General features: G+C 39.8%; 1 protein-coding gene across 1 annotated transcript; it reads right to left on the bottom strand.

Annotated features, from left to right (window-relative positions):
- Positions 1-1,376: 1,376 nt before the first annotated feature.
- Positions 1,377-25,560, bottom strand: POP1 (POP1 homolog, ribonuclease P/MRP subunit). The gene is made up of 15 exons (XM_052788180.1): positions 25,333-25,560; positions 22,548-22,730; positions 21,533-21,708; positions 18,852-19,100; positions 18,204-18,291; positions 17,149-17,324; positions 16,536-16,786; positions 16,311-16,404; positions 15,401-15,512; positions 14,308-14,427; positions 7,754-7,869; positions 6,188-6,379; positions 5,139-5,293; positions 3,971-4,312; positions 1,377-3,149 (listed from the first exon to the last, which is right to left on the bottom strand). Exons 1-15 carry the CDS (start codon positions 25,451-25,453, stop codon positions 2,486-2,488), a joined length of 3,039 nt encoding a protein of 1,012 aa, XP_052644140.1. The 5' UTR covers positions 25,454-25,560; the 3' UTR covers positions 1,377-2,485.
- Positions 25,561-25,937: the final 377 nt, after the last annotated feature.

Raw genomic sequence — 25,937 nt, 5'->3', positions numbered from 1 at the left:
TGTTGACACGGTTTTTATGACTAAGTCACTCATGAGACGCTCAGAATCTGGAAGTCCCAACCACAGATAAAAATTTCCTTGCAGCTACATAAAGTCACAGTATTTTTCTGACAAATTTGGCTGAGAGTTTTGAGCATTTTTAACTTATCGGGCTTGCAGTGCATTTTACAAGGAGAGTGAAGTCTTAAGGCATAAATCATTGACTTAAAGGAAAACAACTGTGTAACAATATTACAAGATACACAGAACAGGATGCACTTGGATTCCAGTTTCTGTTCATTAGCTCACCAGAGACAAGGATCATAAATCAGAAATAGAGAATGGAAATCAAAGAAAAGTAACAGGAAGTGTCAAAATGAAAACCTGGCAGAAATTACCAATAGGAGGAAAAGAAAAAAGACTCCAGATGTTTTTTAAAAAAATAAAAACCTGGGAAAGATTCAGCGAACAAAAGATCTGCAAGCAGAAAAGAAAAAATGATAGCTTGGGTGGGGGGCTTCTCCTCTTTCTTTCTCACATACAAGCCAGGTCTAGGGAAGCAAGAAAATATGTATCTACTAAGAAGATGAGGGAGGCGAGGGAGGAAAAAGCCATATAAACATCACCTCCCTTCCTTTCTTCCCATGAAGCACAGCTCTGGAAACTCTGATCCTAGAAATATTTCAATCGGGCTTACAATTCAAAAGGTTCATTAAATACAGGATTATTACCACAAGAGAACTTGATCACAGCAGCCAGGCTGTAACGTTTAAGGGGCTCCTTATTCACACATACCTACAGGCTGCAGCGCTCACAGTCACATAGCAAGGAGCATGTGAATCCCAGCCCTGCACAGCACCAAGCTTTTTCCTCTGGGGCCATCTGCCGGCTTTCGCACAGACGCGTCTCAGGACATTTCTGGGGCGATGATTGCTTTATCAGGTGCATCGAAGGTGAGCGATGCTGGAGCCGTTCGGCATGATTTCTCATGGAGCTGCAGTCCAAGCTGCGCTGGAGGCTGCATCTTTCTGTCCGACATGCCGCTGTAACTCCAACTAGCGCACAATTTTTAAATTGGTCTTCTGTAGACTTAAAAAAAAAAAAAATCCTGCCCCACTTCCAATACTTCCCTTGCCATCAGAGATGTTCTCCCCCCGTCCCCACATGTGTGCCATATTTAATCCAACAATGGCCCTAAATTTTAATAATTGTGGGGGTAAGGTACTCTAAATCCTTCCTCCAACAAACAACTCCAGCCAACATTAATCTATTCACCTAAGACTTTGTCAAACAAAACCGTGAATGAGGGAATTAATTTGCAGACTGATACTTACAAAGACAAAGTCATTAACTGATCCATATTTAATTTCTTAAAGAATCAAGCTTAGTCAGTAGACTCCTGAATCAAGAATAGATTACATTTTTATTTATACATGATCATTTCAGGGTAATTTTACCAACTGGCATATATTTGTATCATGCTACTACTAAACTACAGTATATTATTGTAAACTCGTTTTCAAGCTGCTTAACTCAAGAATGGCTAGAAGCTTAAGGCTATTATTAAAAAAAAACCCAACAAAACACCAAAACCAACCAAACAACCCACACCACCCCAGTCAAATCAAACACCTTTCTCCCCTCACTGCTCCAGCATACTTTACAAGTTTTATGACTGTTTGAACAACATTCATAAACCGTACTGTAACACGAAGAAACCTTAAATCCTAGCACATTCCATACAAAAATAATCTCATGTTTTAAGGAACCAAAATATCCCCTATTATTAACAGAAAATGTATGCTGACACACCAACAGCAATTTGCATCTGAAAGGCTTATTACCTTTCAAAAAATAAGAGTTTTCTCTCCCAAACTAGAGAGACTGATACGCTTTCCAATTTTAAGAGCTCCAGTTGCTATAATTCAAGATTATATAGCCAGGCTATATTTTATTTGCATTTCATTTAAGCATAGAGCTTTTCCACCACAGTAAGTACTCTTCTGACTCCTAGGCTAGGTATCTCTACTTAGCTCTGTTCCACTGCAGCCAAATGTATTCAGACACAAGAAATGAGGAAAAGCCACTTGCTATACACACCAGTCCAGATCACATGCAGTTACATGTGAAAGTGCACTGGAAGGTTATAAGTCACCTGACCAAAAGATTTCTAAAAGGAAAATAATTATTTTCTGTGTATTGTTATAGCATCCACTGCTCTGAGGTAAAAAATGAACAATATGATTCTTTAGAGATAAAGAAGATCATGATAATGGATGCGTTACTGTTAGAAATCCTTAGCAATGCAGACATCAAAAGTAATACTAGGTCTGTTTATGCATTAGTTATTTTCATGAATAATGCTACAAAGCTTTTTAATTATTTCATAATCCTAAAGACGTTGTTGGGGCTCAGAATCACCTCAAATTTCAGACATATCAGAAAGGCCACAGAAGACAAAACAGACATTCTTTGGTTTTGGCATTCTACTGCATTGCAATGATACTTAAACCTCAATATTAAGTCTTGCAAATCTGTACTGTAAAGATGCTGGAGTTCTTAACAAAACAAGCCCTTTTTTATCTGCTGGCTGTTTGTGTAACATATAAAGTAACCCCGTCAAGCTAACAAAACCCAGTGCTTCTCCACAGCCTGCAGCCAATGAAAAATCCCCTCGAGTAACATATCCCAAGAGAGTTCTGGAGCAGTGGGAAGTAACATCTGGGAGAGCGTCTGACCAAAGACCAAGAATGAGGTCTTCATGCTCCTCAGTTGTTTCTTTATCTGGAATGCTTGGAGAGTCACCTTCTAGAGCCTTTGTGTTATCCTTCTTCTTCTTCTTCTTCTTCTCCTCTTTTAGCTTCTGTACCTTATGCTTGAATATATCACGATGTCTGGGTTCTTGAGGACCACAGAAGAGTTTGTCTTTGCTTAGATGCAGCAAGTCATCTTCTGTTGGGATGCAAATCATGGCATGTAATTCAGGGTTCCCTTTTCTCAAGAGGGACAAGTTGACCCATACAAGAGCCCTTGGATAGCTCATCAAGATTGGCAAAAAGATGTCTTCAGTCATATCCTTCTGTCCCAGTCGAGAAATAAGGCGGACTCGACGGTCTCTTCCAGCAGTGGGATAGCACCAGGCTGATAACTGCATTAGTAGTTTCTCGCTCCTATTAAAAGTTTTTAAAATAAACATCAAGGATAGTTGTTAACAAGTAGTACAAGAGAAATCCAGCGCCCTGCATATTTGCAAAAGCATGATTAAAAAAAGCCCTGGGACTTTCTGTAACCTTCCAAGCTGGTATTTGTATTAGTCTTAGCACAAAAAGAACGTGGGTGAGTGGAATTCATGTGCGAGGCTATTTCTTCAGAAGGAGACATTACTTGTTAAAACCCCCAAAACTTGTTAAATCACAAATGCTCTAAAGCCTTCAGTGACATTAATGCAGTCCAGAACTGCCAACGTTTTCTTCCCCTGATAACTACACAAAAATGAAAGACCTGCATTCAGGCACTTTCCAAACACTGTTGCTGCCCTCATGCGTTGCATCGGAATGCAGGGGATTCTCCATTTTCTTTATAGACCTTTACTAAGTAGTGCAAGAACCACCTGTGGTGATGTATTAGAAAAGAGAATGCAAGCTCATTTACATAGCAACAGCTTTAAAATCACAAACATGAGCCTCTAAAAGCTCCATCTGCCTGGAAGCAAACAGAATATGCCAACTCCAAGAACACACTAAACTCAAGAGTGTTAAAATTTAAAATAATTCAAGAAATTTACTTCATCCAGTCACCAAGTTTGCTGGGGAAAAGCAGGAGGACTTCCACTCAACAGCAAATTCTGATCCACAACAAAACTATTTAATCTCCTCACTGTATTTGGATCAAATAATTTTCTCATCTAAATAATCACGGCTGAGGTTTTTCCCAATTGAGTAATTCCCAATAAAGAAATAACACCTCACACATGTATATCATTTTGACATACCTGAGAACAATAAAGTCATTTGTTGTCATAGTTTCATCTCTCTCACCAAAGTCTTGGGTGCCTGTAACATCCTCTGTCTTTAGGGCACCTTCGGAGCTTGTTATTTCCATGGTCTCCTCTGCCTCACCAGTCTTGGGGGAAGCTTCTTTGACCACTTCTTCCTTGGGGTAACAAAAGCTATGCCCTTCAGTTGCACAGTGCTCATGGTGTGGGGAAGAAGATACAAATTCTCCTGAAGCTTTCATTCTTACTTCCCAGTTCTTTGTCAGCTGCCCCCAAGGACAGACGAAAGGGGACAGAGTGCCCAGCTTGACATAATTTGCCCTTTTTGCAGGTGGACGTCTAAATGATAAATCAAGTAGGTAAGAATATTTGTTTCCTGGGCCCTTATTCAGTCCCTAGCACTTCAAAAGGCTGCCTACTTTGTCCTGCTGGTCTAATAATGTTTTCTGTTTTCAAAACCAAGTATTTAGAACAGCAAGTTAACTGTGCATTCCCTTTGTAATCTCATTGAACAAGAATTTTATAGTTATACTTCTAGACAACGCTGCTGTATTTCTGACCACCATATCCTTTCAGCCATGCTGGATATTTCTATTTCCTGTTACTGACATTACCACCTTTTCCTCTAAACTTCTCCTACTTTCCCCTCCTAACAGGAAGGGGAACGGACACCAGTTGGTGCAGAGGACACTTCTGGTTACTCCATACTCGTGGTTACAAGTTCTGTGTTTACTGTAGTGAAAATGAAGGCAAACTTCAGAATACCTGGTATTTAAAAAGTGAGCACTGAAATATACCTCTTCATTCATTTTATTCTTTAACACTTAGTACATACTTTGATGTTCTGCCTTTGCCTTCTCCCACCTCCTCCCTCATTTGCTGCTAAGGGAGCTTGAAACAGCTTTGTTTATTTTATTGTTATGCAGCCTTGTTATAGCCTTATAACTGAGCATATCTCTGGGAATAGAAGGTTTTAGTTGATTTATATGCCCTGTTAAGCAGAGCTTTTCTGTTAAATATATCTAGGATTCTTTTCTTTTTTATAACACTAGTGAAAGATCTCAATAAAGTCCAAGTCTAAATGAACACAACAGATAATTAAGGGAATATTTTAAGCAGTATTCATTTTTTTCATTCTTGCAATCAATTCTTAAGTTAATATTACCGTTTGAATTTTTCAAGAAGACTGGTTTCCAGTTCTTTGGCAAACTGCATTCCTGCCTGGCAGTCTGGGAAATCATTTGGAGTGTGAGGTGTTCTTTGATATTCAGAATGTTTTAAAGCCTCTTGCAAGCCACCGACTCGTACACCTCGATATATCTGTTATAAAAACCAAAACCCAAAAAAGCAATGTTTGTACTGATTCCAGGCTCCTAACTGAAACAAAATATTAATGCTCCAGAAGCTACTGCCTTAGAAAATGGGAAGTCTGGCACTTTAGCTTCCAAAAAAATAAACTTAAGTATGGTTTTCACAGTTCTAGATGCTCATTTCAACAAAAATCTTAGTCGTGCTCTTTAAATTTAATTCTGAAAAGCTATCAAAAAAACTGAAGAGAATTTCACAGGTTCTGACCTTGTATGTTGCCAGCAATGTTGCATTACTTCGACAAAGTCACTGCCCAATTTATTTTAACTATACAATAGGTATCACTACAATTAATCCCCCCGCACATTCAAAAGCATAAATGCAACTGTGGACATTAAAACTGCCATTTAAACATTCAAAGCGGAACGCTCCAAACAGCACCACAGGACTATTCAAGCTTAATTCAAACTTTGCGTTTCAAGCTTTCTCTCAAATCAGAGGCAACCAATTTGTTGACAGTGGTGGAGACAGCCAAGCTGGAAATGGATTAGCAGCAGGCATGAAATGATTTCTCTTTAGAGGCATATGCCTGTCAAAACACAAAACCAAAGAGCTATAAGCATCAGCTTTCCCTCCTTACTCCCCACTCCGATTACCTGCTTTAGACTGTCATGTGGGCACAGTTATACCCAACAGATGATATGGAAGGCTATTGTTTATTTCTAAGATTTTAAGACCAAGCCTCTGTCATCAACCAGTTCATACACCCTCATTTAAAGTGGGATTTTGATCCTATAATTGTGAATTGGTTACACAATGTGAAGTATACTCTCTAAAATTGATTATTTTGAACCAAATTATATAATTTTTCATATTTACTTGCAATTTGCAATGAAAGTCACTTACAAAAGGAATCCAGAAAGCCATGCCCCAGCCCTTTGGGAGATAGATATCCCAGCCACTCCCCCATCCTGGTCGATCTTCTCCAGCCATTTTCCCTGGCTGCTGCACCAACAGTATGGGAATCTTAGATTCACAAGGACCCAAATCAAGGTGTGATCCAGGTACCAGTAACTGAGCTCTCATATGGTTTAAATCCTGAGAAGGAGGAGACATTTCCCATAAGTTAGTAACCATTTTTCCCTCTTCCAGATACCCGTCCAAGATACAGAGAGGAGGTGAGCTTATAACTAGGAAAAATACACTAGTAATATGCTACATATTTGAACTGACCTTCATTGAGGCATGAAAAATGTTTTTAGAAAAAAGTACTAAGCACCCTTTTTCTCCCCTTCTTACTTCCATGACCTTGATGGAGAGCAGGTACTGAAACTCAGAGCAAAAATGTACAGCACAGATGAAGGAGGAAAAACAAGTATTGCAACTCGATATTTATAGATTTGTGCACCAGACTAGACTGAACAGGTGCTTTCAGACAGTCTGTCAATACATGGAGCAAATCTGAACTACATCCAGGGAGATGGGAAGAACATTTGGTCATGAAAAATTTTCACACAAAGCATGCTGGCACCAAGGCTTTGTCAATCACCAGTTGTTGTATTTCATTGTACCACATTAAGAATACATTTATAAAAAAATAGACCATCAGATTGCCTCTTTACGTGTCCCTTCTGCATCAGTTTTATACGGTAAACATTCCATTTTATGACAGCATGAAGAACGCTGTCATGTACAAAAAGACTGTGCTGATAACTGTTATGTGCTAGTGTAATATTTTGTAAGTACTCTGCTTTTTTTACACTATGTCAGCCAGTTTGAAAGAGCACAAAACTAATTTTCGTGAAGAGAGTATTTTCATTAGAGAGATGTTTCTGCCATACAAATATTTTCTCTTTTTGATTACAATGATGCCGAAAGTTCATCACCTCTTGTGACTAAATCACCTTTTTACCCATGCATTTTATGGTTTGCTCCTCCATTGCCAATGGAAATGTCAAGACAGGAGATTTCAAACCTGTAATGGCAAATGTAAAGCTCTCTAGATATTCACAGGTTATTGCCCAGAACTCCCACAACACGGTGGGCTGCAGTTCAGAACCAGAGGGATTTATTTCCTTCCAACTTCCACAAATCTTTTGTCAGGAGAATCGTCCTGGCTATGACTGAGAAGTGAATGGCCAGCACCCCTCTGTGCCATTTCATCCCTTTTATCTGCTGCACATGAGTCAAGGTGATGTAGGAAAATCCAACTCCAAACCTTTCTGATAAATAAACCTACAACTATTTAGTCTGCAGACAATCCAATAAAGCTTCCTTTTAATTGAATCATGAACAATGGTTGTGCAAGAACATTACACAAAGGCTACAAAATAAACACTTCAACTCAGCAGCTAGATACTATGACATTAGGAAACTACTGCTCTTGGATTTATACAAGTTTCAAGAGTCTTGCTATATGGACTTTATAGACCATTAGCCATTTTCTCCATGGCAATCCACCTTCTTAGTTACCTGCTCTGAGATTTTATTTTCAGTGACGTTCTTGCAGATATCCTGGTCCCAGATGAAGCTGTGTGCACAGTCTACAGGTACACCCTCCAGGTACAGCTGCCTAACTTTATCATTATCTACAAAAGAAGAGAACCTTCAAACAAAATTGAAACAATTCTTGTGGCTTAAGTATAAAATTACCAAAACCACTCCACTATCATAAGTACAATGAGCAGACAACTAAGGAAACATACTATTAGAAGCTTAACAAACATCATTGCTTCTGGAATATCTTACTATCGCATGTTTTTCCAAATACAAAATATGAAGTAAACTGTTAGTTTTAGAAGCATTAACCCGGCATTCTGTTACAGGCATTTCTTATTACAAATGACATCACCTTTGTCAATGTAAGTTACATCTTCAGCATGCCACCTTTAATATTCTGGAATTTGACCTTTCAGGCAGAGTGTGAAGCTCAACAGGTTTGGTGAAAATCAGAAAGAGCAACATTACAAAGCCTGAAATAAGTCCACCTAAGTAAACTTGTAAGAGAAGTGAGGCTGACCTTTAAGAAATGTACATATAAGAAATATTTTTATGGATATGACTAGCATGCAACTACTTATTTAGCACTAGCTTCCCACTCTGGATCTTTTCAGGCTCTGCACTTCAAGGAAGGGACTATTCTTTGCTTACGTACAGACCAACAGTTGTATGCATTACTGAAGATAAATAACACTTCTATCTTTAAAACTGATTGTTGAAGTATTAAATAACCTAACTCTTCTTCAGCTTTGCAATCTAACCAAAGCAGAGAAAATGTATACCTACCTTTAGTGATCTATGGATTAAAAGCCTTCAGTGTACAGTATGTAATGCATGCTGACCCATATTTTAAGTAAAATAATTCTTACCAATAAAATGAACCTATTAATAGTTCTGTGATTAAAACTTACAGGGACTGCTGCTCATTTTGTCATCTACAAGGGCTTACATATTAAAGGAACATAAGGTGTTGGGGTTTGTTTTGTTTTTTAAATCACTTAGTATTTCAAAAGAAATTCAGCTAATTTTTCCAGTTAATGTTCACAAAGACTTTGAGCACAGAAGATATTGATTACTCAGTGGTACTAACAATAAAATAGGTACTGCCAAACATAATTGCAATAATGATTTATTTAAAATCTATAATCTTTAAGATGTCCATGCTACCATGAGTTGCAAAATCCTTCGAAAGAAATATTAAATACAGCAGCACTCCTGACAGTTTGATGGTGTTATTAAGCTGATACTTGCTATGCATTCTTGCTGATGAGTTACATTTACGTGAGAGGAAGAAATACTAAAGAAATTATCAGATTATGGTGGCATTCCTTCAAATTAAGAACGATATAACTGAAAAGGAAATCCTTGCCAATTCCCTGCCAACTAAACCAGAAGAATTCCTTCTCAGACCAAAAATTAAGGATAGGAACCTGAGCAGGAACCTAAAAAAAGCTCAACACTCCTAGAGGCAAGGCACAAAACCATGTGTAGGGGTGGTGAGGAATTCCTTCCTGACTCTTACAGATAACCAAGGGGGAAAGGCACATAATTACAAGCAAACCTAAGATAAGGAAAGTGACTTTTCCATCTTCTGTACAGAAAGCATTCGTGAACACCAGAATCTCTTCATGTTAAATTATTTAAACATGTTCTAGTTTCTTCAACTGTAAATTATTCACTGTAACTTTGAATTTTTTTTACCACTTCTTTTTATTACTACAGTTCAGGCAGTCTATCCTTGCCATATTCTTGGAGTTCTTTACAATTCCTATATTCTATAATGGCATGAATATGTTTTTTTCCACTTTAGAAAGCCCTTTTAAGTCAGTCTCTTTCCATCACCACAGTCCATCCAATATCCTCCTCACCACCCTAAAATATCCTTCTCTAACTTAGTACATTCTTTCTCCTTGATCCCCATTGAACTTGGAGAATTTAATCTCTCTACTAAGCATACTGTAATTCAAATCATAATCCCAAATCCTCACACCAGTTCTCTTATTTCTTACCTCTCTCCTGTTTTCTTCAGTCCACATTTTAAGACTGCTGGGGAAATAACCCTACTGATGAATAAGTTGCTGATGATAGTGGAAGTAAGATGTTAGAGCTAGTAGGAAATAGGGAGTTGTATTACTAAGCACACAAAGCTCAGAGACAATCAGCACATTATCTCCTTCTGCTGGTGTCAGTGGTTGGTGCTTAGACAATAAAGGCAGATAGAGGAAGGTTTTGTTCCATTTCAAGCTGTTGTTCTCATTAGCATAGCTGATTATCTTAACAGTCTCAGAAGACAGGCCTAAGAGCAAGAGTTCTAATTGAAATTTTTCCTTCCCTCTGTGAGGAAATAGCAGTAAAAGCAAAAATATAAGCACTGCTAGGGAGCAGTTTCAGAGCCATACGTATGCAGGGGCGCATGGTACCAGGACAACTGATGCCAGATACCTAAACCTCTGCAAGAGATGCGTTTACAGGCAAGGACTCAGGCGCTGTGTCTGCATTCTCCCTCTATGCATCTCATTCACTGATTGTTTAAAAGCTCCACCATACTCCATGTTGAGCAGTTTTTAAGGCAGTGGAATTCGCATTCTCCCATAGAGGACGGTAAAAGCATATCAAAATGTCAGAAGTGTACTTTAAAATGGAGAAAAGAACAGCACTAATTTGCAGCCTTGTAAGCACTGACTGCTTACTGGGAGTCTTGACTTCCAGAAGGCATAAACCTGCTGAGAAGGCAGTGAAAAGTGATTTATTCACAAAATTTCTATCCCCCAGCCTGAAGAAATGAGGACAGTTCTTTAATTAAATCCCATCAGCACGTGTCTATAACACACAGCTTGCACACATGCATATGCATTCAGGAGTGAGAGTAACTGGGCAAGACTGAAATTACCTTTGATTTGTTAGCATGTCACTCACAAGGGGAAAACTACACAGGCATATCTTAGAACAGCATTTAAAAAAAAAAAAAGAGATGGACAGATGTGTGTCATTTCACAGATTGCATGGATGACAATCTACAAGCAAAGATGATGGCTGTAACTTACTTAAACTATTCACTCATTTGACAAACAATGCAACTTTTTAAATTAGTAGATTTCCTAAGAAAATCTGTTAGCTTTTATACAACATTAAAGAACAAGAGAAGCTAAAGCACATACAGAATCTGCTAACATATGCAGTGCCATTTCAATCTTACTAATACTAATCCTAATAGTATTTGAATATCTGGGAAGCAAAAGGGGGGAAAAAGTTTGGAATACAGCAAGGGTTCCTTTTTATTGCTCAATCACCATGACATGTCATTAAGGCAAATGAATGACTACTGACATTTCTTAAATAAAGATCAGCTCACTATATTACCACATCTCAGTAAGGTTACAACAAAACCAAGGCTCAGAAAGTTTATCTAGTTCTAAGGCTCATAAAAAAGATTTCTTGTTACAGAAGGGGCAAATACCACCCAAACGGAATTACAGATCTCAGAGAAGTCTATGGGTTTTTTGGGTGGGTGTTACTGTGGAAATGTTGGTAATACTATTGCTGTGGTGATGTATACTAATGTGCCATGATCAAATTCCTTCCGGTTTTGGTTAAACAAATTGCCCTTCAAAAAATTGAAGACGAGTATAGTTCCATTCCTGGGTCACTCTTGACAAAAGAACCAGTAGAATGAGGGGACAGAACTGATTGGAAAAATGCTGGCAAAAATGCTAAATCAAACTAGAATAATCTTTGGGAATATGTTGCTTTTGATTAAATTCTTGCTGGATATTTCAGTAATCTGACTCCAAGTGTGGCCAATGACAGGGTCCTGGGGAAGAGTACAACACTAGAATCAGTATGTAGTGTGGCATTTCCTCACTCTGCCAGTTCCTAGCCACTTGTGGCTTACAGACTTTTTCAGTTAGAGGTGATTCTTTTGCACTGAGTGGCCTTCAGTAGGTTCTCCTTCATATATTTAACTGATTTTTTAACTCCTGCAAACCTGACAGGTAATCAAGGAGGCTTATAGGAAAAAGGAATAAATCTAATTGGCATATAGAGGCAGTGAAATATGCAACAAGACCCCACACTCCAAGGGGATTACAAACTAAGCTGACAGAATTCAGGAAGACCTTACAATGGATCCTGAAACAGTGAACAGTGGCAAGAAAGCATAATGCTTGCATAGAGAGAACAGATTACACATAAAATGCATTCTGCACAATAACTGATTATGTCTAGGCTTCCTCTTATTAATACATATGCAATCTTACTTTTTCTTTCAAAACCACCAGGAATTAAATGCACTTGAATGCTTTCCCCGACTAGAAAATTATAAAAGCATCCAAGCTTAATAATCTAACATGGATTAATTTTCTAGAAGTATTTAAAAAAAAATTAACTTCTCTGCTTTTAACTACTTGAACAAGGAGGCCCATTAAGGCAGAGATATAGCACAGGTAGTAGCTGTCACATAGTCAGCTACAAAATTAGGTTAGGAACAACAGTCTTTGGAGAGTAACAATAGCCTCTCTTTCCAACTAACACCTAGGAATACTCAATGAGGAAGACAGTAGAGCGGCAGTTAGACTTCAGTTCTGAGTTTCTCAGGTAGGAGAGATGAACTACGATGCCACAGGATTCCCCCACTGCACACGTAATAGCTATGCAGGAGATTGTGAATGATCATGTAACTCTTCCCATACAGCATTAGGAAGTCACTCAGGTGGGAAATGTGGAAAACAGCAGCCACTTTCCCTGCTGAACCATTAGTCCCTCCTATTCTCTCCTTAACTGCTTCTTGTAGGAGGGCTGCCCTCTCCTCTTCTACTCCCTTACCATGATGTCCTTTTGATTTTCTACTATAAGACAGCTGTATTGTCTGTCATCTTTCATCCTTCTGCCTACTCAACTTATTTAGTAGTGTGTAACATCAAGTCCTTTAGCAGAACCTAAATTAGAAGGTATCATGCAGTTTACCTTTCCTTGCTAGCTGAACAAGGACCTTTCCCCTCTCCTGAATTAAAGTCAGAGAGGACAGATGCAGTTTTAAGTTCATGATGAAACAAAAAAAACCACTCAGAAGTGAACCAGAAAGCAACACTAGCTTTTCTGAATGGTTGTGGTTTAGAAGACTTTGCAAGTGAAGGATAATGCCAAGTAGAAAGATCTTGAAGATGGCCATTTCTAGCCAGCCAAAGGAAAAAAGGCATAGGTATTTTTTTCCTCTTGACTCTCTATCTTACATCATTACCTCTTTACATTGGCCCTCCTTCCTGAGGGACAACCAGCTCTGGCAGTAGGAGAGAAACTACTATGAGACATTTGCAATGCCTAGATGCCTTCTGCTGATCTTTCCTTCTTGAACACATCTTCACAGACATGACAAGCAGAATGAAGGGAGCCAAATTACTTCTTGTAGTTGCTAACTCCTCTACCGGCTCAAACCAGTACCTGTAAACAAGTGCTATATAGCTCACCTTACTTCTCAGCAGGAAGGAACCAAAGTAGAGGTCATGTATGCTGCAGCATTTCCAACAGGAACATTAATGATGACAAAGTTAGCTGAGCAGAACTAATTAACAGGAGAAAGGCTGTTCTAGATACAGAGGGTAGAATAGGAGGAAGTAAGAAACCCCAAATAACAGAGAGTTGTGCAGAGAACTAAAAGGCAGTAACTGAAATAGGTGTTCAAACTGATTTAAGTAAAAGGTAAGACTAGATTATTCTAGTGTCTTGTAAACACACCACCAAGGAAATGAAATATTTTCAAGTCTCGGGAACCTTCAACTTGTCCTATTTGCTACTGCTTGCTAGCTGGCTATTATGTTTCTCATATTAGGTGAGGCAGTATGTGTCCAGTCAACCTAATTGGAAATGCCTACACAGCACTATACAGAAGTGCCATTGTATAATGTATATGCTCTTGCACATTTTTCAAGGACATTCACATTCAACTGAATTTGAATTTTGCACTGAAATATTGTGTAAGTCAGCATTGAAACCAAAGTTTCAGAAGTCATGCTTGCTGTTTCATTTTTTAACATAACCAGCACCTTGGCCATCTGAAATACTAATCTTGCAATGGTAATTTATTTTTTTAGTGGAATCGCAACTTTCATCATTGTAGGACTATCAACCAGAAACAGCAGATAACTTCTTGGAAAGATAAACAGCATCAGGAAGACTAAACACCAAACAGAAACTTACTAAGTAGCTTTTAGCACCTGGTTGGCCTTGCCAGGATTCGAACCTGGATCATCTGTATGGTCAGACAGAGGCTTCCACTGAGCACAAGACCAGCTTTGGTGCATGTCCCTCCCTCACAACTGCTATTCTAAAACCTATGCAACTTTCAAGCTGTTTCTGTTCTGCCAGGGGCTGTGGAAAGGGGAAGGAAACATTCTGAAATCAAATGCTAGAGGAAAACAGCAAGAGCCAATCAGTAGAAGATGACAGTAAATGAAAACAAAAGCGTAGAGAGACACTGAATCTCTTGCCTTTGGCAGTTCCACCAGATGCATAATATAAGCAAGGCATTTTACCTTGGTATTTTTCAAAGTCTGGCACGGCTTTTGTCTTCTTTTTTGGCAAATTGACTCGAGGATCTCCAACAGTGAGGCCCAGTATTGTACCTGGTGGCATTTCTGATGGTGAACTTATCCCTTTAAAAATACACAGATGAACATTGCCATGAAACCACCAATTAAGTTGTGATCTTTTTCTGCACTACTATTTTGTGCATTTTTGCCTGCAGGGATGTGACACCCCTGTAAGCCAGAGAAGCAATCCAGAGTACTCAATTTAACATGTTCTGAAAACTCACCAATGCTTGTTAAATGTCCAGTAAGAAAAGACAACAATAGCAGCAAGACTTAGTTTGCAATTACATTTATGCTTAGCATAGAAGTGAGGTCACTCTCACAACTTACAGACTCAATTCATCCTTTGCATTTGGCACATCTCTTAAAAAACAAACAACCTTTGTTTTATACTTGTCTTCCAGAAAAAGGAAATGAAAAAGTCTTTTTTAAAAGTTTTACCTCATCTCTGCTTAACTGCCTCACATTGGATAGCTCGAGTATAGTGTGAGATCTATCAAACCCAGTTCCTTACCTCCTTCAGTGCTAGAAAGTGAGGAAATGGTAAAGTATCGTAAAGTTAACACAACTCAGCCAAATACACAACTGTTCATTAGAAACAAAAATATATAAAGCAAGATATAATACTTTCACCTTGGGTAGGAGCCTACCATTTTATCTGTGGAAGTATTGTACTACTAATTGCCTTAATTTGGTGTGTATGGGGGGAGAGAGTGAGAGTATATGTCAGACTGTATATACCATCAAAAACCTCAAATATAAGTTCATGAAGATAAGAAACAAGATTCAGTTTATCTATTAAAGAGTTTGGACTACACAGAGGATTAAAATTCCCTTTAAAAAAACTTAATGTAACGTTTCTCATAGCTTTGACATGTCACGATAATTACCCAAGCACATGCTCAATGGCATCACTCTCTTGATCAAGCAAAAAATAAGCTTTTCCAAACTGAAGTCAACTTATTAGCATGCCAGTTTTGACCACTAGAGTTTAAGAGTTTCCCCTTCCTCCCATAGTACCCACATGCCCAAATACCTTCTAATAGTTCAAAGATAGCACTTTGACGTTGATGAAGAGATACTTTTTCAGAGTCCTTGCAGTTTTCTACCCACCAGTTATTCAGTTCTGTCTCTGAATCCGCCATCTCCTGGAAAACATCCACCATCTCTTAATTAAACTCAAGTAGTTATTCAGTATTTTCTATCAGTATGAACTCACTCTCAGTTTGCCTTGACCACTACGGTCACTTTCTTCCTCTTCAAGTTTCAAACCAAAATCATTTTTCCCTGATGCAGTCTATTCCTATACTCCACTTTACAGTAACGCCCAATAAGCTGTTCAGTTTAACCTGTGTTCCAAAAATAAACAAAGCAATCCACAATGCTTCCTAATTCTGTGGCTAATTATTTCTTACAGAAAGCCAGAGATTTCATGACCTCATCATGTTTGCTGCAAGAGACAAAAAAACCCCCATTAAAACCTCAGTGATGCTATGCGCCAAGAGGTGGACAAAATACTAAATCCTGGAGAAATTGCATGTTTGATTGAAAACACAAAAGTTTTCTATACCTTACATGTCTTTAGCTCTAGGTGCTCTAGCTCATTGCTCGAGAAACATGATCTATGGTTTGTCGAAGAGAATATGAATTATTCTGGACCTCTCAGCAGAATACACCACTACAGCAGAAACTACATAGCCTGCTCAACAGCACCATTGCTTCTATTTTCTTCCTACCCCCACTCAAAATCCAGACTGGAGTTCTTCCCAAGATCAGTGTTAGTCAAGAGGCTCAATATAGAGAAGCTAACAGAGTAGAAATACATAGGTTAGCCTTTATAATAAGTAAGGCTAGATAGTTTATGATTCTTTCTAGCAAAAACAAGCTTGCACATTCTAGAAACCTTATCAAAATTACAATAATATCCAAACTGCCAATTTCCTTACTGTTTGGAGAGAAGCAGCTTTCAAGGTCTCTGTAAGGACGGAGTGCGATAATGGGCCAATCAGCCGATATCTGAGAATCTCCATGGTTTTATCACTGAAACAGGAAAATTTCAGGTGAACGTACAATTGTACAACACACAATTTTTTTCCCCACTACTGTTAAGCCAGAATTCAGCTATGTTAAGTGGCTAAGGGTCACAGTTTCTGACTCTACTATGAACAAACCTGATGACAATGCCAGTAGTCTGCGAGATCCAAGAGTAGGACTGGAATGAATCTCTAGTGCCGTCACCAATTATTTTTTTCACTGGCACAGCTTTTTCTCCTTCTTTATCCTCCTTCTTTCTTTTCTTGCCAAGGGTCAGAACAACATCCATTCGTTTTTCCTCTTGAATTGATGTTGCAACAGGCTCAGGAATATAGATTTCTTCAGGCTCTGAACACTGAAAAATTGCTTTTAACTCTCTCAGTATGTCCTTAAGAAAAATGAAAAGTTTGGATTAGGATGATAAGCAGTGCCTTGCAAAATTTAAGTACAGTTTTAAGAATTACACCTACTACTTTATTTGCCTATATGGATTTAAGAGAATAAACTTCATTCTGCTTAAGTCCACGACTTGCTAGCAAGAGCTGAAAGTAATACTGAACGTTGCTAAGAATTTATTCTCACTCAAATTAACATAAGAAAAACTGCCAGCGCACAAATTTTTACTTTACTTTTAATTCCTAAAGCCATGTATTATATCCAGCGCTTCTATACTTTTGAGAAGGTATCTTCAGCATTAAAAATGTACAATGCATAAAGAAATCAGAGTTCAACTATATAGAAAAAAAATACCTGTTTGAGAGCTGGATGCACCCAGACCCACAACTGTCTGTTTTCAGACCCATCCCTGGGTTTCCAAAGAAATGTAACAGGACCAAGCATATCCTCAGGATAGTGATCTGCTCGGTAAAGATTCAGGGAACCCTCAAATCTTCCAGACAGACAACAAGCCTCTTCAAATGTTAATCCTAAAGAAGAAGATACTTATTGAAAAACAAAATACTCTCTTGTTTAAAAAACAAAAAAATTTAAATTCAGTCTGACTGCTGGGCTGCTAATGCTGTACCACAATTAGTTTATTAATAAGCAACTGAAAATAAGATCCAGTCCTAGTAGGAGACATTTTAATTATGTTTTTCAGCCAAAATCACAACTCGGTATCAACTGTGTTACTACTACTGAGATTGGTAGGATATTAAAAAAAGAAAAGGATAGGTCATCCTTTAGTCTATACAGAATCTTTTTTGAGCTTGTCGTGGTTTAACACTAGTCAGCAACTAAGCACCACACAGCTGCTTACTCATTGCCCTGTCACCCAGTGCGATAGGGGAGAGAATCAGAAAAAAAAGAAAAGTAAAACTTGTGGGTTGAAATAAAGACAGTTTAATAGGACAGAAAGGAAAAAAATAATAATGATGATGATGATTATAATAATAAAAGAATTAGAACATACAAAACAAGTGATGCACAACGCAGTTGCTCACCACTTGCCGACCGATGCCCAGTTAGTCCCCAAGTAGCGATCCACAACCCCCCCAGCCAACTCCCCCCAGTTTATACACTGGGCATGACATCACATGGTATGGAATACCCCTCTAGCCAGTTTGGGTCAGCTGTCCTGGCTGTGTCCCCTCCCAGCTTCTTGTGCCCCTCCAGCCTTCTTGTTGGCTGGCCATGAGAAGCTGAAAAAGACTTGACTTGGTATAAACATTACTTAGCAACAACTGAAAACATCAGTGTGTTATCAACATTCTTCTCATACTAATTCCAAAACATAACAGTATACCAGCTACTAGAAAGAAAATTAACTCTATCCCAGCCCCAGGACAAAACTATATAAATTTTACCTGTGTCAATGCTACATATTCGTGCAAGTTGCTTCAGAAGCTCATTCTCTTTACCAGTCAACTCCAGGCAACAATAATATGATAAGTCCTGAAACAACAGGATAATGGTAAAGTGAGAATAACTCTTGAAAGTGAGCCTGGCAAGGAAGAACCAGACAGAACTTCACAATTTACACTGAAGTAGTAATTTTTCCTTCACTAAAATTTGTGTCAAACAGAAAAAAGTTTTATTTTTTAGCTTAAAATTGTTAGTTATATATAGGAGAGCTGTCAGGCATTTCTCATTTGAGGGCCAACCTGCCTCTCAAACCAACAGACCAAAAGGGACATGGAACAAAGTGCCTGTCTTCAGTAGCATCCTGCTCAAGAAGATAATGCAGGGATTAACTGAATCTCTTAGCTCTTGAGAAGACTCAAGATGTAGTATTTCAGTCATAGTTACCATAAGACTTTTCTAAAGGTTCATCTTGTTCTCTCTGATACTCACCAACCTTCATTACAATTATGAAATCACTCATTTCATACTTAGCAGTTATTAACTTAGCTGACAGAACACTACTTCAAAGAGACAGAAATATTCATTATAACTGAACAGTTGATTACTTCACCCTGGCAAAATAACAAAGAAAACAGATGTAAACGTGGTACCTGAAGAAGACAGTGTTTTGTCATGGCTCGGTAACAAGCCCTGTAGCTCTTCTCCGTAGGGCTATTTCCTAAACAGTATCCCCACTTCTTTACCATATGAAATCTCTTCGCATGCCAAATATGTGTCTCCAGCCAAATATTCTTTCTTTGCCTGCGATTAAACTCTGCTACCAAATTTATGTGGCGCCTTCTAGCTTTGCGGCATTTAGTCTTTGACTGCTCTTTTTTTTGATGTACAGCTTTCTCTGCCTGTTTTTAAAAGACAGGATATTGAAGTAAATCTCAAAAGGACAAACTTCTGTAGAAGTTATGGCTGACATACATAAGGATACAGAAAGCACTAGCATTAAGTTATACTTTATTCTTATGTTAGTTCTCCACAATTCTTGAGGCTAACTAACACTTTGAAACTTTATACACAAGCCCCATCCACACAAGTGCATCAGGGTTTGACTGAAACCCATAGATAAACCAAAATCCCCACACATTCAGAAACTTACCAGTGAACAGTAAGATCTGCTACTTCCTGTGTGAAGTTTTTGCCCAACATCACTATATCCACAAGAACAAAAGAACAGGACATTAGGAACACCTGGAGATTTGAGCTCATACAGAAGCAGTATGGACTCTCGGACTGCCAGGTAGGACCCTAAGGATTCTACAATGTGTAGAAGTGAACAAGAAAGGACTGTGGTGATGTCTTGACCAAATTCCTGATAAATACCCAGTCAAGGCCTGAATTATTATAGGTGAATGCATGGCTGGAGAGGAAGGCTTGACTCTCTCAATCAATGTTTGATTTGCCTTTTTGTGAAGAGAAGTGGTAGAAAGAAATAGGGACTATAAAGACACACAAAAAAATTCTTAGGATGTCCTTTGTAAGCTCACCAAGGAACAGTTGACAATAGACCACTGGTTATAAGAACAACAAAGGAATGAGAATGCTAGAAGATCACTGCCAAGACCACAGAAGACACTGAAGCAACCCATGAAATCAAAATAGAAATGCACAAAAAAATAAAATGTGTTCCCATCAGACCCATCATTCCACCACAGAGAAGGCAATATAAGCCACTGGACCAATGGTATGTGACTGATTGGTTCAGAAAGACAATTAGAGAAAAAGGAATGTGGTATTGTAGATGAAAAATGTATGTCTTTAAGCTTATGAAGAGGTAAGAGATGGTCCAAGTAAATTTTTGGATGAAAATGGTCATGACAAAGGATCTAAGAAAAAGGAATAAAATGTAGCAGAATCAGGACAGTTAACTTTGAAGAAGCAGACTTCAAACGCTGAAAAGTAATAGGCAGAACCTTTACAAAAGTAAATAGCACAGGAAATATGACAAGCTGCAACAAAATATGAGACAAAACAGCCAGTACAAACACACAAACTACACCAAAAAAACTGAGAAAACATAGCAGAAGAAATACAGCTGCACCAGGGCCAATTAAATAATCTCAAAAATCCAAGAATCATACAAGGAGTGGGAACAAGGATGGGAGAATAAGTGTGAGCATGTACAGAGAAGTTAGAAAGGCTATCATGTGAAAGGAGTTAAAAAAGCAGGACACAGAAGAACCAAGCATAAACATTAAAGAAATCCAGATTATTTAAGAAGGATAGAGCACATAACTAACTACACAAAACAGCCCATGCCTTCTTCCTTCAGTTCTCAGAAAACAGGCCAAATTGCATCTCTTGTCACAACTAACAAAGCAAAAAGAATGCCAACCAGAGCAGTAAAAGAAGAAATACAGGTTATGAAGATCCAATAAAACATGCCCTAAGGAACACGTGAGAAGTACCCAAAGCAATTTCTGAATTATGAACAATTATCTTCAGGAACTCAGGGTGGAGTGGGTAAGGTCTCAAAGAACTTAAAAAAGACAATGCAAGGAAAACAGAATGCAAGAAATACATTAATCAGTCAACCTTAATACATAGAAAACTTACCAAGCAAACTCACTTGATCACTTTAAGAAGTGTCTAGAGACGATAAAGTGATCAATGCTAAACATCAGATATCCTGCTGAATCAATTTTTTAATATTTTTTTTTCAAAAACACACAGGAAGGCCACAGTGGGTAAGGAGTAAGTAACTCCACAGGAGCGTTCTGACTAAGCATTGAGATACTGCCACAAAATGAGAGAGTTTCATGAGCAACCAGGAATAGTCAATTAGTAAGTCTTAAGCTGCACGCAGCCTGCCGACCACTCCAGCGTACCTCCCACGTTTGAGCTATAACACATGAACCATTGCGCCAGTCATGAATTGGCTGTGCTGGCTTGAGGCTGGCAGGGTCACACCCCACAGCTGTGGTGGGGTGCAAGGCAGACGGGTGTTACTGAGGACTCCTGGATCACCTGGGACCAATGCACTGCCTGAACCACCCTCCACCCTGCAGTGGACCCTTTCATCATCACTACTCTAATAACTTCTGAAGATGTCAAATAATCACAAAGCCTAGTGGTGAGTGAGATCTACTTGAGCTACCATCCAAAACTGAGGTGTTCCTGCTTTTTGAATCCAAATGTCAGTCAAAGTTTGAGAACCTGTGTACGCAGGGAAGTTTTGCAGATAAGTTCAGGTCTGAATATTAATAAATGTACAGCTGAACAACGTGCAATAGCTATGCCCACTATATAATTTATCAAATACTATAAAATGCACTTATACCTCTTTCCTGGCAACCTCTTGGAGCCGCCTGGGTAGGCGTTTAATATTGTGACTCATAGCTCGTCTTCGCATATGCCTAGGTAGAGTCTGGAAAACTAGAGAGTTTGAAGACTTCTGCGCAACTGCTTTCAACATGGCATTGATCTCAGCAGCACGAGCTTGAGCAAAGGTAGACACTGGAATGAAAAGAACTGCATCAGAGCATGACAAGCAGCAAAGATCAAAGAAGGGGACACTACGTATATTACTGAATGCCAGCAGAGTATTCCTAGTACATCCGTCTAATGACCCCCTGAGATAAAAATAAATACTCTACACTATTACAGAAGAAATTTCAATTCTTTAGACATTCTGAAGCTTACAGATATGGTTAAGCAAATACTTATACACAAATTAATCTGAAAGCCACGGTATAACCAACAAGTCCTATTTGCATTAGGTACTACTTTATTAAATTAGAGTAGCAATCTTTTCAGATGATATTCAGAGAGATGAAAAAAACTTCAGCACGGAAAAAAAGGAAGCAGTAATCATATTACAGACTGTTTTAAAATGATCAAATAAGTTGGTCTTGTTTTATGCTTATGGAAGTGTATCTACTATCAGAGCACTGCCACATTTTGAAAAGCTAATCTGCTCTCCTAAAAAAACATTCTGTTAGATTAAAAGTTGTCTTTAACTCACATCATGGGCAAAACCAGTTTCACTGGCTACATTAAAAGCAGATGACTCTCAGCACACATTCTTCCGGCAAACAAAAACCAAAATGCATATCCCTCATTACAAGTAAGTGCAACTTTTTAACTCAGAAGTCTGAAAGGACTCATTGAACAAAACTGGTCATTCATTCCAGCACACAACTACTTCTGTATTTTGGAGAAAATTAGGAAAAACAGAAGAACATAGCATCAGTTCTAATTTTTGCTCTTGCACAAAAACAAAGGCAGACAGCAAACTCAATCACCAGCAAGTTACCCTGGACACATAAATTATGACCTTTTTCTTATATACAAACCTGTTATGTATTTCGGCATTTCCTCAGAAACGCTCTGGCATCCTCCTTGCCATCCTCCTCTTCCTCGGCCTCTCTCTCCTCTATTTTGCCCTTTTGGAAAACATTGGTCTTTCCTGTAAGAAGGCCCAGATGACTGATTCGAAAATTTCTGCTGATGATACTGCTGCTCAGAACGAACATCTCCTGGAGGGTTTAGAGATGAAAAGAGGTAACAGAAATGCAAAGCAGTTTGAGTAAGTGATAACTATACACAGTCTTTCCTCATAAGATTGCATAGCACGTTCCTCCTTTTATATTTAATATATGCACCTGAAAAAGCCATCAGAAATCAGAAGAGTTAAATTCTTTTTTATAGGAAGAAATAAATTTTTTGCACTGTCCTGCAGCAAGCCTTCAGTAGATTAAGTAACTTTTGCACATTCTGAAAATGCTACCCAATCCAGACTTTGCCTCCAATACTCTATCAGACCCAATAGGAAAGACCTGACTAAAATTGGTCTATGCAACATCAGTAGTGATTTTCACTATTGTCTATTCAGGGTTTTAGAACCAAACCGGCAAAGTTAATATTTTTCCCTCTTGCCCCTTTATTTTTTTTCCCATAAGCAAATGTATTCTTGTCTCACTTACATGTATTTCTGTTACAGCAATAAATAAGGTAAGCATGATATATGTTGGTGCAGTAAGTTACTTTTCTGGTACAGGCATTTAAATCAACATTGAAATTAAATAACTAAAGTCTACAGTAAGCTTCCTAAGGTACTGAAATACCTTTCAAGAGTGTTAAGCACCTAACAGTACTTCAAGTTTAAGAGGGCCTTGAAGTCCGTATTTAAAGATTAGTTTCTATTTAACCTATTCAGTTAAGTCTTGGTTAGATTTCTAGTACAACTTGAGATATGGTTCTCAGGCAGCTCGTGCTGGACAACTGGACTAAAAAGGGCCCAGACAGCCATTCCCACCACCCCACCCACTGCATCAAGACGAGTGCTTGAGGAACATGGGCCATACAGCTCAGGGTGCTTCTGTAGTGAAAATCAACCTGTCTGTCAGGAGAAATGGAGTAAGAGATTAAAAAAATCAGTTTTCAGGTTGATCAGCTTCTTAAACAAGCCTATCCCATCGTCCAAAAAATGCTACCATTGGCATGAGGAACAGCCAGGAGCAGATTCACCTCCAGTATCATCAATTTATGTGAACTTAAAATGGCAAAGAACCTCCTTTTTCCATTTCAAATAAGCATGGAGCTGAAGTTTTACGTTCAGCAGCAATGCTGTTGCAGCCCCGATGCAACCGCACATCACGCAGAACTTCAGTAATTCAGATGAAAGAATAATTTGAGGTGGAAACAGAACTTAGTTTTTCTGTGGAATAACTCCCTGATCTGGGTTCTCCACATGGCTGAGAGCAGCACTGTCCAGACAGTAAGGTGGGTGAAGGTGAGAAGGAAATACCTGGGAGAGAGGGGTAGATGCTGCCTCAGTCAGCAAATCTGTGTAGACCTACAGCCCAAGTCAATTGTGGGAGGGTAACCTGACAGCAATTAACTCATATCACAAACACACCCTTTCACTACCACATTTGCCTAAGAATGGAAGAACTAAATATTTTAATCAGAAGATGGAAGAGTGTTTCAAGAGACAGTGACTGACTTAATACCTAAAGAAAAAATAAGTTATTTCAGGTACTATCTAGATCCATAGTTTTGTAACTACTATTTAGATTGTTGTCTTTCCTGTTTCTACAAAATAGCCCTGTAAAACTGAGATACTCACACTACAGAAGAATGTTATAGGGATGAAAATGCATGCTATTCAACAGGACAGAAGAACATAACCACGTAATCTTAGAAGTTCCCTGCTACAAATAAAGTTAGAAAAATGTGTTTAATCTGGCAATGCTCCTGTAATGATATTCCAAAATCTTCAGACAGGGCTGACCATAATTTGCTATGTCATTCTGTCTGCTTAGGAACTCTTCAGTCACCTACACAGACAGTAACACTTAAGCGTTTTTTTGTTCAACCACAAAGATGCAATTTGTCAACTTCTGAAGGCCTCACAGTAACAAGCCCTGATCTTATGTGTGCTTTTTCTCCAGAAATAATATAGGTAACAAAATAAAAACATGAAATGGGGGGTGTGGGTGTAGAAATAAAAGTCCAGTTGAAGCATACAGGACGCAGGTCAAAACACGCAGACAAAAAAAGCATCTGGCATACAGGTTGACAGGATCCTTCAGTCTTCAGCTGCAAAGGTTACCTGTGCACAAAATGCTCCAGCAATGACCTAGCAACACTGCCATTTTAGGGAAACGCCTTGCTGCCTCCTGCCAATACTATTCCATAGATACCAGAACCACAAAGGCAAATAGGTTGGGCATGCTGATCTGATCGAAAAAACAGTGCATTTATCATAGGGACAGCAGGCTAAACCAGCTCCTCCTGCGGCTCCTAGGTCTGACAGAAAGAGAAGGGAGGTCACTGGGTGGGGTATAACATTCAAATTCAGTTTAAGACGAGAAATCGCAGCGCCCGGAGAGGGATTTGTCGTGTAACCAAAGGGATAATGCAGAGAAGCACGTACTGACGAGATTTATGGCAGAACCAGAGCTAAAGGAGTCAACAGCAGGGCACCAAGCCCTGGGGCGCTCCCACACCGGGCACGCCTCGCCGGCCGCCGGGGCTGAGGAGAGGGGGACACCCAGCCCTGAGGGGGGGCGGGGGGGGGGCACTCCCTCCGCGGTCACCCACCCCGGCCCTGGGTAGGGGGTCCCCCAGCCGTACCTGAGGGCGGGCAGGCTCTGCTCCCGCCGCCAGGGAAGGGCCCCGGCTCTGCGGGAAGGGTCACGCTGGCCGGCTGGTTCCTCATCTTCTTGGCCCGCTTCTTCTCCCTCGCCCCAGACATCTCCGGCAGGGCCCGCGGGCTGTGGGGAAAGAAGGGTCACAACAACCCGCCCCTCAAGCAGGCCTGAAGACAGCCGGCGGGAGCTGCCGAGCCTCTCCGTAGCGAGGGAGAGGCGCGGAGGGGCTGGCGAGCGGTGCAGCCGCGGGCGGAGCGGGAGCGGGAGCGGGCACGGGCACCGGCCCCGGCCCAGTACTCACCCGCGGCCCGGCCTCCACCCACTACACGCGGCCTCCAGAACCCTCGCACCGCGCATGCGCGCGGCGCAGCCCTGCACACCACCCCCCACCCCCCCGGACTACATTTCCCAGAAATCCCTGCGGGGGGGGGGGGGGGTGCGTAGTGGGCAGCGTGCGCGCCGTGCCGTCAGAGAGGAGAGGAGAGGGGAGGGGAGAGGGGAGGGGAGGGGAGAGGGGAGAGGGGAGGGGAGGGGAGGGGAGGGGAGGGGAGGGGAGGGGAGGGGAGGGGAGGGGGGAGGGGAGGGGAG

The sequence above is a fragment of the Harpia harpyja genome, chromosome 5 (assembly GCF_026419915.1).
Source record: "Harpia harpyja isolate bHarHar1 chromosome 5, bHarHar1 primary haplotype, whole genome shotgun sequence".
Taxonomy (NCBI): Eukaryota; Metazoa; Chordata; class Aves; order Accipitriformes; family Accipitridae; genus Harpia; species Harpia harpyja.
The sequence above is the reverse complement of the archived record's forward strand: the minus strand, read 5'-3'. Positions and strand labels throughout refer to the sequence as shown.